At 47.8% G+C, this 12,437-nt stretch overlaps 2 protein-coding genes across 3 annotated transcripts; both read left to right on the top strand.

Annotated features, from left to right (window-relative positions):
• The first annotated feature begins 7,942 nt into the window (after positions 1-7,942).
• Positions 7,943-8,662, top strand: LOC112198029 (protein C2-DOMAIN ABA-RELATED 9). The gene has a single exon (XM_024339037.2). It carries the CDS (start codon positions 7,995-7,997, stop codon positions 8,517-8,519), a length of 525 nt encoding a protein of 174 aa, XP_024194805.1. The 5' UTR covers positions 7,943-7,994; the 3' UTR covers positions 8,520-8,662.
• Positions 8,663-9,118: 456 nt separating this feature from the next.
• On the top strand, positions 9,119-12,135 carry LOC112198314 (phosphomannomutase/phosphoglucomutase). Of its 2 annotated transcripts, XM_024339416.2 has the most exons (7): positions 9,131-9,829; positions 9,948-10,211; positions 10,366-10,882; positions 10,957-11,156; positions 11,252-11,367; positions 11,468-11,608; positions 11,692-12,135. In XM_024339416.2, the coding sequence occupies exons 1-7, from the start codon at positions 9,287-9,289 to the stop codon at positions 11,771-11,773; spliced, it is 1,863 nt and encodes a 620-aa protein (XP_024195184.1). In that variant the 5' UTR covers positions 9,131-9,286; the 3' UTR covers positions 11,774-12,135. The 2 variants fall into 2 exon arrangements, with proteins under 2 accessions (XP_024195185.1, XP_024195184.1); XM_024339417.2 differs by lacking the exons at positions 11,468-11,608; positions 11,692-12,135 and having other exon boundaries at positions 9,119-9,829; positions 11,239-11,368.
• Positions 12,136-12,437: the final 302 nt, after the last annotated feature.

The following is a 12,437-nucleotide window of genomic DNA, read 5'->3' as shown; positions in this document are numbered from 1 at the left end:
CGTCGGCGGACTTCGTCCGCTACGTGGTGCACTTGGACCAATCTTAATTCCTTTAATGTTTCATTGATCGACAGAAGAAATATATATTACTCAAAACACTAGCACTTGCAAACACATCATGGCAAACCAATTCAGAAATTTATTTCACTTTCAATATTCTTTACAAGCTGTCGTGACTCAGCGGCCACAAAACAAAAAATAACTAGGGAGGGTCTCCAGCGGCCTCGGCCGGCTTCAGGGGTTGCCTTCGACATTTTCTGCTTCGGCAAGCGGCGGTACGATCGATCGACTCGCTTGGTCGGACCCTCGCGCCGTCGGACTGGGGGTCTCCATGGTACCATCCGCCCGGGTGTGTGCCTCCAGGAATCCGGCACGTGACACCTCCGACGGGGTGGGGTGGGGAGTCTGCTGGGACCCTTCCGCCGGATGAGCGCCACTTTCTCCGCTGCCCGAGCAGGCACCTCCGGCTGGGGCAGGCACGTCTGTCTCCGGCGGGATACTCTCAGCCGGCGGCGCGTCAGGCTGTGACGCTTTGGCGAAGTCAATGGCGCCCTTCCGCTTCAGCATGTCTATATTTGCTCGGGCCCCAGCCTTCGCCGACTCGGTCATTGCCTTCTTAAACTCCGCCGACTGCTTGAACGCCTCGACGGCGGCGGCCGCGGCCGCAGCGGTACTCCCTTCAGCCCTCAGCTGGGTAACCTCACCCCCCAGCCGCTTCACTTCAGCCATTCGGTCAGCGGACTCCCGCTGCACAATAATGAGTTTTTTGTCCTTGGCGGCTATCCGCTCCTGCAGCAGGACTATGTCTTGCTCCAACTTGAAGACATATTCATTCCTCTCCAAGTCCCGCTCAATGGCTACGTTGAGCTTACCGCGGACGTCGGCATAGTCACATTCCGCCTTGGCAAACCCCCGCTCCGCCTCCGCCAGCTTCTCCTTCGTCTCCGCCAACTCCCTCTGGAGACCTTGGATTTCATCCCTCAGCTCCCCCTCAATCAGGGGCCGCTTCGACGCCGCCACGAACATGTCGTGCAGTCCCGCCGATATTTGACCAAACGCTGAGCTGAAGGGCGATTGGTCAATTGCCGTGGGGCGCGAGATACCCGCTAGGCCGCCAAACCCTAGCCGTTCGCATAGATGGAAGAGGAACTCCCGCTCACCATCTGTCATGAACGCAGCGTACTCGGCAAACGAGTCCAGATCACTGCCGGCGGGCGTCTCTCCCTCCACCGCAACAGTTTTCGAAGGAGCTTGGCGAGCCTTCTTCTGTCGGCGGGCCCCGATTACCTCAACCTCCTCTTCCTCTTCCTCGTTAGGAGAATCAACCTGCCGGCGTTTTCTCTCCAGCGCCCTTTGGTTCCCGGCAGCGGTCCTCGTCACCCTCACTGGCGGCTCCGCCGGCTGCACCACTTTCCCCTTTTGAGGGCCACGCCTCTGAGCAGGCATCCGCTCCTTCTGTTGCCCAGCCGCAACGCCTCCCCTCTCCCCGCCAGCCGCTTGGGTCCCCGTCTGCACTACCGGCAGACCATCCTCACCAAGGTGGGAGTGGTGCGGCATAGGCAGCACCACGGGAACCTCGGACTGACTCAGTGCCAGTGTCTCGGGGTTCACCAGCGTCTGCTGAGCCGCCAGCCCCTCGGCGTACATGGCCTCCAGAAAGTCGTCTATCTCCGCGCGGTCCATGGCCTTTTCGAAAGCGTCGCGACTTGATTTATTGCCCGGCGGAGTTTCTAAAAAAAAAAAAAAAAAAAAGGGTACCAGTCAGTCCAGAGCACACATACAAAAAAAGAGGAGAAAACGGTATGACGGAGATTTCTCACCAATGGAACGCGTTAGACGCTGCTCGACCAGCAACTCCCAACCAGTCAGAAGTCGGAAATCTAGCAAGTTGCGGTTCCGCCAGCAACCTCTGATCCTCGCTACGCGGCACTCTTCTTCGCGCGTTAGCGTGTACCGCAGTCCCGCTGCACCAAAACGGTAATCGTTAGTGAGACTACAAATACAAATACGTAAACCCGCCAACTACGTTCAGCGGAAACCGGTTACCAACCTCGAATGGGTTGGAACTCCGACTTAATCCTAAATGTCGGCCCTTCCTCGTTCGACCCGGCGTGATACTCCCAACCCTCTGTGGCGACGCAGAAGGTCCCCCGCCAGTAGGACATTGAGTCCCTTAGATTTTTGATCAGCTTGGGGGCTCCCTGCCGGCGGCTCAAGTTCACTTGCCCTTTGCAACCCCGGCGCTTCACGTACACCAGCTCGTAGAAGTGAAGCACTTCCGCCACAGTAGGCCCCTCGCACCCGGACAACCGCCAGAGTGAGTTCAAGGCCAACATCAACCGCCACATGTTGGGGCAAATCTGACCAAGGGCAAGGCCAAATTCGCACACCAGGATTTGGAGATTTGGCACCAGCGGGAATGTCACTCCTTGGCGGAATATCTCCTCATGAACGGCAGCAAATCTCGCTGGGAGAATCGAGGCCTTTTCATCCGCTGTCGGCGGGCGCAGCTTCACCGAGCCCGGCAACCGGAACGTCTGCTTCATTCGGTTAATGGCAGCGGCGTCCATCCGCCCTTCTGCCTCGTCGACGGCGGTGCCATCAGATAGAAACCACGCCGACTCAGCATTCTGCCCCGCTACTTCTTCTTCTCCAGCGGAGCCGCTAGCAGCACTATTGCTCGCCAAACGATCATCGCGCCTAGCGTTGGCAGCAGCGGCCTCACCCGCCCTAGAGCTCTCTGGACGCGAACCACGACCCATTGCTACTTCCCAGGGGATGGTCTGTAGCGGCTCAACTTCTAGTGGTTCTGGCAGTGAGGTTCCTGCATGGGCAGACGGACGCAACGAGTCAATAAAAATCCTATCCGCCGCGCTGAACGACACGTCAGACCCGGAATCCTCACTGCTCGAAATCTCTATGACGTTAGCCATCCCAAAACCCTAAAACCCACATCAGTTAGCACAAACACAGATCTAGCCTATTCTCACATCAGTTATAGCCGAGAACATCAAGAACAAAAAAAAAACCCAGAAAATGCCAAAACACGAACAAACGCACTCAACCCAGATTCGACCATCTAAATCCCTAACCACTAACTCTTTGCCAACCGCAATTCAACCCCCCCCCCCCCAAAATCTCATTTTACACCTCAGAACACGCCCAACAAAACCAGCAGTCACCCCAGAAAGACAAACAACAAAACCCAGAAAGTAGCAGATCCAATTAAACAGGAAAAATAAATCCGGATACCAACCTTGGTGGTGAAGCCTACGATACGATGATGCACGGTAATCCTGGGGGGCCGCTATCGCCGTTTCTCCGGGAACAATATCTCCAAGCTCCGGCAACCTCTTTCTTCAGTCTCGGACAAGTAGAGCGATAAGAACACGACTGTGGGTTTGAAGCTTTTACCAAAGTGTCAAATCTCGCTGGCTTTCCCCCCTTTTATGTCAACATCAGCGCGTCCTCCGCCGTCCGCTGCAAAACGACATCACACGACAGCCGTACACGTGTCACAGACCTCCACTTACTACCCGGATTAACCGAGGCGTCGCTTCTATTTCGAAACCCGTAATTACTATCATTTATGGTAAGCAGACGGCCAGGCTTAGGGGACAGGCCTCCGCACGCTAACCCCATGCGGGTTGGACACGTGTCTACTACCACCAGATGAAGCGTCTGGTGGAAGTAACCACTGCGATAACTTCACCGACCGTCCGAGTCTTCGCTGAGCAAAACCCCGCCAGCGGAACTTCTCCATACCCATCCCGCAAGCAGGGTGTCTTCCGCTATACATCTCTGGCGGAACCCCCTTTCATCTTGCAAAATGCGTGCTTTGTTCAACGCAATATCGTTCAACAAAATACCGACAGCCGCGTCTACCGGACGCTGCTTCCTGCTACATTTAGCGGGGGGATATCCGCCAAACGGCGAATCCCGAGGCCACGCCTCACTCTGACAACGACCTCCACGCGGCGTTACCGTCAGACCGTCCCTACGGGACACGGGGACTAGTCAACAGTCTACGACGGCCCTGATCAGGCACGTTGACCCCCGTCATTTGGGTGTCACATTGGGCTCGCTACCCAACACCCTCTGCTCCGTGCAGCTCCCCCTCAACAAACAATTTGCCGACCATCCGGAGGTCTATCTTCGCCGGGGAGTGGGGGACTCCCTGGGGGGCCCAGCAGGGGCCCGCCCGAAAGGGTATAAAGCGTTTGCTCAGTAAAACCAACGGTTGACGACGCACTGACGCTAATTATGCTCTTGCAAGTCTAGCGGAAGAAAACGCTTCAAACCACCGAGCAACTCCCCAACCAAGATTGCCCTCCTTGACTGGGGAATTGGGGGACTTGTACATGCATGTACATTTGCAAGCATAATTAGCTATAATGGGCCACGCTCATTGTACCGCCAAAGGTACTAATTCCAACTAAAGGAATGACATGCAGACACACTGCCAGGCAGGCTACGGCCTCAGCGTCGGACCACCTCCAGATCACCGCCGACGCGCCGCCACGCGCCACGCCAAGATGGCATCAGAAGCTTCTGAAACTGGGAACTGAAGCATATCAGTCCCACATCGAAAACAAAGAGAAGATCAACCTCTTCCTCACCTATAAAAGGTTCTCTCCTCTCTCCTCATTAATGACGCATTCAATACTTATCTACTGTTACTTTGTCAACACAAATACATTGACTAACTTAGGCATCGGAGAGCAGAAGACCGCCCGGCGCGGTCTCCCTCTGACGCCCATTGTCTTTCATTTGACAGGTAACGGTAGCTTCGAGAACAACACAAGTACCGATCCGCCCACCGGATCAACGTTAGCTAGGGTCCAGCTACCGCTGGACTTTTAGACATCAACACTATCTGACATAGAAGAAGGAACACTAGCTGACACAGAAGGAGTATTAGACAAAGAATGATTAGAACATACCGAGGGTGATGATTGAGCAGGTGAGTCCATTTAAGGAGAAGGAAAGACAGAAGAACTGTTCAAAACGGCATTAGCGGTATCAGAAATTTCATCAGAAACAGAATCGGGAACTTCCTCTCCGGCCGACCGATCGGATTGATCTGGTCGACTGGTTGGTAGCTCACTGCCCAAATTCTCTTCTCTGGTCGACCGGTCAGGGGAACCCAACCAACCAGTCGGTAAGCTGCTGTGTTCCCTAGTTTCAAGTTCTAAATCGGACAACCGGTTGGTAGAGTTGGTCCTACTGGTCGGTGGAGTTGGTCCAACCGGTCGATGGGCTGCTGTCCTCTTTTTCAAGTTCCGTTCCCAAACACTTCAGCCTTAAGAACTCGGATGTCAGTCTCCCATCTTGCCCACTAGACAAATTTTCATAATAACAAGACTTCCCCCCCTGACGAGGAGTCACAGGAGGAAAAAAATAACATGCATCCACTACAAGAAAATGACTCTTTTACCACGCACATTTTACGGCGTGCATCAATGAGTGCTGTAATAGACATACATTTACGGCGCACCATGCCGTGAATACCCTTTCTGATATAGTCTTTTACTGCGTGCATCTAATGCACGCCGTTAATGTCAATTTTCATTTGATCTATTATGGCATGCATTGATGCACGCCGTTAATGTCAATTTTTATTTGGTCTTTATGGCATGCATTGATGCACGCCGTAATAGTGTTATCTTTTACAGCCTGCAAGAATGTGCGCCGTTAATGTGGTTTTTAATATAGCCTTTTACAACATGCATTAATGTGTGCCGTAAAAGTATAAGGCGCGAAATTTTCACCAAAGTTTTTATTTCCCCCCATCTCTTCTCTCTACACTTTCTAATTCTATTTTTTTTTCATTTCATAAAACAAAACTTTTCTCTCTCCCCGACAGACCTCAATTTTCCATCTCTTCCTACCGCTGAGTCGCCGTTCAGTGGATTTGCTCTCCGCCGAGTCGCCGACCACCTCTCACCACCACCACATTTTCTGCTCTTGTCATCGAGATGCCGTGGATCGATTGAGCTCCAAATTAAAGAACATTGAAGTGATTGATCACCTCTCTCGGAGACTCGGGCCATCGGAATCTGGGTCTTGAAGTTTCTGAAACCCATTTGGAGAAAGTTGAGAACTTTGGCCTTGTCTTGCTCATTTGCTATCTGGGTTTTTTTTTCTCTCGCCAAATCAAGGTACAATTTTTTTCACTTATTGTTTCAGCTTTCATCTTTTGAATTGTGGGAAGGCTTATTGTCTGCTTACTTTGCCTAGTTTGTTGGTTTGACTATCTATACCTACATTTGAGAGTTTAATTTTGATCAATGTTGACTGTTCTAAGCCTTAGTGGGACTTTATAGTTTCATTTCGGGGAATCAAATCCCATTCTGGGTCTATTGAGTTGTGTTCAATATTACAGGGATCAAGCAGAGGTAGCGAATTGGGGAAAAGAGGAGAGACTGCAAGATTGGATACCCAAGGTGAATTCGTGCTCTAATATCCTTAGTATGGTTTCATTATGTTTTGCTTCAGACACGATTGATTAATTCTTGGTTTGGGTTTATGGGAATGGTGGCTGCCTGGCTGGAGAGCAGGCAAGCAAGATCGGAGTCATCCTATGCTCAAATAGGTCGCAAACGACCCCGTGATTGGTTCGAGTTGGGGTCCAGGATCGGGTGGCGGCTTCGCTGGGATCTACTGGCGTCAAGTTGGCGGCAGGACGACGAGGGAGGCTCAGGCGAGTTGGCGAGAGAGAGAGAGAGGAAAGACGGCACCGTCTTCTGAGCTGGGAGGGGGGAGAGAGAGAGAAGGAGAAACAATAACAATAAAAAACAGAGAGAGAAGAATTAAAAAAAAAAAAAAAAAAGGAAATGAGGGGTAAAATGGTCATTTTGGATCAAATTGTGTGAAATTTGAATGTTCGAGGAGTTATTTGTTAAAATTAAGATGTGAGGGACTGAACTGTCGAGGCACCTAAAGTACAGGGTGTGACCAGTAATTTCTCTAAATAAAAATGAGCTACTTTGTAACACAAGAGGCCCAAGGAGCAGTCATAGCCCAACAGCATCCCGGCCCAAATCTAGTCCTCACTCCTCACAGCCCTGTGCAAACAGTTCCACCACCACCACTCGCTGCGAGTGTACCACCGCCGCCCCGCTTCAAGGAACACCACGACCACTGTTCTCCACTACCTAAAGGATGAAACCCGAAACAGCCAAATATGAATCCAAAACCAGACAAAGATCTTCGGCATCCCAGTACGCCAATTGAAACTCCATAGATGACGCCGCCGCTGCGGTCCATACCCAAAACCGCGCCGCCCTCGTCGTCGTTGAAAAAACGGTGCCGAAAACCACCTACCACTGAAGCCACAGAGATGCGCCGAAACTAGATCACCACCGACCAATGTCAAACCCAAGCAAAGCAACCCATAAGCCAAAGGAGCATAGGTCAACGCCCATCCGGCAGCATCACGAACGTCGTAAGGCAAGCCCGGGCCGACGCCAGAGCGTCACCGGGTGAGAAGAATCTCGTCAAGGTTTGGTCTATTCATGCGCGTACGGCGCTGGACTAGGTTTCTGTTTATTTTTGTGCTAGAGCAGCGAGTTTAGTCAGACGGGTCCATATTATAATCCACATTAAAATATTATTTACTCCGGTTTAGATTTGGATCTGCTTGTGTGTTTCTGAGAGTGCAACCCATTCGGGTTTGTCAAACTTGGGCTTCCCTAGTGGGAATTACGACCCACAAAACTCATGATCCAAAGTCCAAACACCTGATACCCCATATTCCCATGTGCTCTTAGTTTTCAACTTTTGCCGATGACAATGGCAAAGCGACAAGGAAGGCGGACCACGGGGCCACTTCCAATTCGCAAAGACAGAGCTAGAACCGTCGCTATGCGATTCGTGAAGCACAAGATTACACGTGCATGGCCGCACGTCCTTCACTGTGAATGGTTGCGCCATTTTATAGCTGAGCTAGCTCTACAAACCAGAAACCTAATTTTCTCGGCTTCTGCAAAAGAATGAACAACAACGTCCTGGGACTTCTCCGCCTTCGAATCAAGCGAGGAATCAACCTCGCCATCCGCGACGTTACCAGGACCAGCGACCCTTACATCATCGTGACCATGGGGGCCCACAAACTGAAGACTGGCGTGGTGAAGAAGAACTTGAATCCCGTGTGGAACGAGGAACTCACTCTTTCGATTACCAACATTAACGAGCCTATCGTTTTCAACGTTTACGACAAAGACCATATCACCGGCGACGACCCTATGGGCGATGCAGTGGTTGACATCAAGCCCTACATGGAGTGCCTGAAACTGGCGGCGGATTTGGAGAAGCTCCCAGATGGGTGTGCGGTGAAGAAAGTCCAGCCCAGCAGGGACAACTGCCTGTCCAAAGAGAGCTGTTGCACTTGGCACGAGGGCAAAATCGTCCAGGACATGATTCTTAAGCTGCGGAATGTCGAGTGTGGGGAAATTGTAATCCAGATTGAGTGGATTGATATTCCGGGTTCTAAAGGTTTAGCAGCTGTTGAGGTCTAGGAGTTTTTGTAATGCATATATAGAATCTCTAGTATAGCTTTCGAGCTAGAAAGTATGTGACTGTAACTGTTTTGTTGAATTGAATGTACATATAATAATCAGAAATTTTATTACCAAGTTATGCAAGCACAAAAATGAGCTAAGACTGTTTGAAGTTCGTGATATTGTTATTTAATTTTCCTTTAGAAGCTGCTTGTTTGACATCCTAAGTGCAAAATCTCGATGAATAATTCAATCGGCTTCACTTACACTACAGATTTTTTTTTTCCCTCAATGGAAGATTTTCATATTGATCATTTAGATTCAAAGCCTCTGAATTACGAGGCATTGGGGTTAGATTGAAGACTGTAATCCTTAACTGCAAAATCCAGGTCTTTTTTGTGGTGTAGGAGGATTAGAAAATTTGGACTGTGACTAGTGAGGACAAAAGTTTTGTTTTATTTTAAGATATATTTAACCAGGCGTCTACGGGTGATCGTTGTTTTAAACATGCAAGCATTGCCACGGTACCATGGAGAATATGCCATTCCTTGTCAGTTCTCATGGAGGAGTATCAAGCCTTGCTGCCTTAATTGGATAAAACAAGAAAATGAAATCTGGGGATTTGAAATTTTGTTCATAGATATTTTTATTACTCTTATATGGATGTTAGGTTGTATGGTTATGGTTTACTACTGAGATATCTTATCTCCAAATTTGTATGTTTGGTCTAAATTAAGCTTTTGAAACAACCAAGGGCGCCAATCACTTGAACCGAAACAGATCCAATGGCTTCCACTTCAACTTCTTCAATATCTTTGCAAACTAGTGCTCAGAAACCAAGCTTCCCCTCAAATTCAGCAACCACAACATTCCACACAAACCTTACTTTTCCATATAATCCATTGCCATTTACTAAATTTTTATGTGTAAGATCTTCTAGCACTTCCAAGTACTACAATGAAGTTGTGGTGGATGAAGAGATGGACAGAATTCGGAGGCTCCAAAACGGATCAGATATTCGTGGGGTGGCCTTGGAAGGTGAGAAGGGAAGGTCAGTCGACCTAACGCCTCCGGCTGTGGAGGCCATTGCAGAAAGCTTTGGTGAGTGGGTTATCAATGGCTTGGAGAAGGAGAGAGGACAGCCTGTGGAGAATGTTAAGGTGTCCCTTGGCAGAGACCCTAGAATATCAGGAGCATCTTTGAGTGTAGCTGTATTTTCAGGTCTAGCTCGTGCCGGTTGTCTGGTGTTTGATATGGGACTTGCAACCACTCCTGCTTGCTTCATGAGTACAATTTTGCCTCCGTTTTCCTATGACGCTTCAATCATGGTAGCCTAGAGCAAGATCTTTATATATGGATGTAGAGTAACTGTAGTACTATAAGCTTAGGGAGACCAAGTGCTATTCAATATGTGCACTGATGAGATTGAATGTTGTTGTATTGCAGATGACAGCATCTCACTTGCCCTACACTCGTAACGGTCTGAAATTCTTCACCAAGAGAGGGGGATTGACCTCGCCGGAAGTGGAGGAAATATGTGACAGAGCTGCCAGAAAGTATGCTAATAGGCTTGCGAAAGTGTCAAGCGTGCTTCGCGTACCACCATCAAGAGTTGATTTCATGAGCTCTTACTCGGAGCACCTCCGAAACATTATCAAGGAGAGAGTCAACCATCCACTATATTATGACACTCCACTGAAAGGATTTCAGGTGCTCAGTCTAGCATTTCGTCCCTGCATTATGTCACCTTACGTTTTTATAATGTTGAAACATTTAATCCAAAATCAATTGACAATGCATGAAGATACCGAGAATATCCAATATCAAATTGTCATCCCATTGTAATTGCCTCAATTTAATGCAGATAGTAGTCAATGCTGGTAATGGATCAGGAGGCTTCTTCACATGGGATGTGTTAGACAAGCTAGGAGCAGACACATTTGGGTCTCTACACCTCAAACCAGATGGGATGTTTCCAAACCACATTCCCAACCCAGAGGACAAAGTCGCCATGGCACTTACAAGGGCTGCAGTGCTAGAAAACTCTGCTGATCTTGGAATTGTGTTCGACACTGATGTGGACCGCAGTGGCGTTGTAGATAACAAAGGCAATCCCATTAATGGGGACAAGCTTATTGCTTTGATTTCAGCTATTGTATTGAAGGAACACCCTGGAACCACCATTGTGACTGATGCTCGAACAAGTATGGCACTTACAAGATTCATCACCAACAGAGGAGGTCACCATTGTTTATATCGCGTTGGTTACAGGAATGTGATTGACAAGGGAGTCCAGCTTAATAAGGATGGCATTGAAACTCATCTTATGATGGAAACTTCAGGACATGGTGCTCTTAAAGAGAACTTTTTCCTTGATGATGGTTAGTACTATGTCATTTTTGTGCTTTGGTTTTACATGTGCTTGCATATGTAACTCATTTTGCTAATTTTATAGGGGCTTACATGGTGGTGAAGATCATCATTGAGATGGTACGAATGAAGCTTGCTGGGTCAGATGAAGGTATTGGAAGTATCATTAACGATCTTGAAGAACCAAAAGATTCTGTAGAGCTAAGGATGAATGTAGTCTCTGACCCTAGATATGCAAAAGAAAAGGCAATCGAGGCAATTGAAACGTTTCGACAGTACGTGGAGGTACTTGTTTAGTAGTTAGTACATAAAACCAGCTAGCTTCAAGTCATTAAGAAATGAATTTGATTTAATTATAATAAATCAGCATTGACTTGTAGGAGGGAAGAATTGAAGGATGGGAATTAGATACATGTGGAGATTGTTGGGTCAGCGAAGGCTGTCTAGCAGACATAAATGAAACCTCGGCTGCTGCAGTTGACGCTCACATGTATAGGTACGATGTGATTAAAACAGAATTGAAATTTAACAAATGGATGGAGTAATCCATTATATAATTCCTTAGTTTTTAGGTAATTGAACTGTGTACGTTTCAGGGCAAAAGTATCAGATGAGGTGCATGGACAACATGGTTGGGTACACATTCGGCAGAGCATTCACAACCCGAATATTGCAGTGAACATGCAATCATCTGTGCTTGGCTGTTGCCAAATGATGACGATAGTTCTTCGAGATAAGTAAGCTCCATTACAGATTTCATAGAACTGTAAAAAGGGCGTAAATAAACTAACTGATCCTTTATCCTTACTTGAATTTGCAGATTTCTCATAGCTAGTGAAATGGACAGAATCCTTGACATTACTGAGATTGACAAGTACGCCAAAAGTGGAATTGTAGGCTGATGAGAACTGATGATTTTGTATCCAATGTTAAAGAGTTGCAGATAGCCATACATGAATGTTAGGGTACACAACCATTGACATATAGGATCAAATTAAATAAACATCCTTGTGTATTGATAAGCAGCCGGTTGTGGGTGAGTGAAGGTTGGATATGAGAGTTTGAGACATACATGCATGTTAGGGTACACAACCATTGACATATAGGATCAAATTAAACAAACATCCTTGTGTATTGATAATTAAGCAGCCGGTTGTGGGTGAGTGAAGGTTGGATATGAGAGTTTGAGACATACATGCATGTTAGGGTACACAACCATTGACATATAGGATCAAATTAAATAAACATCCTTGTGTATTGATAAGCAGCCGATTGTGGGTGAGTGAAGGCTGGATATGAGAGTTGGAGACGTACATGCATGTTAGGCTACACAACTACTGACATATAGGATCAAATTCAATAAAGGGTTTTTGATCATTTACTCTAATTCTAGAAAAATTTTCTCCCTTACACCACCAACTTATTATTATTTTTTTTCCACTTACACATAAATACTTTAATAAGGTCTTTCCTAATACCCAATTAAGTTATTTTTTAAAAGATACTTTGGTCTCACCCCTTTGTTACATAGAGAGAGAGAGAGAGAGAGAGAGAAGCCATAGGAGA

This window comes from Rosa chinensis, chromosome 4 (assembly GCF_002994745.2).
Source record: "Rosa chinensis cultivar Old Blush chromosome 4, RchiOBHm-V2, whole genome shotgun sequence".
Taxonomy (NCBI): Eukaryota; Viridiplantae; Streptophyta; class Magnoliopsida; order Rosales; family Rosaceae; genus Rosa; species Rosa chinensis.
This window is presented reverse-complemented; position numbering and strand designations above follow the sequence as displayed.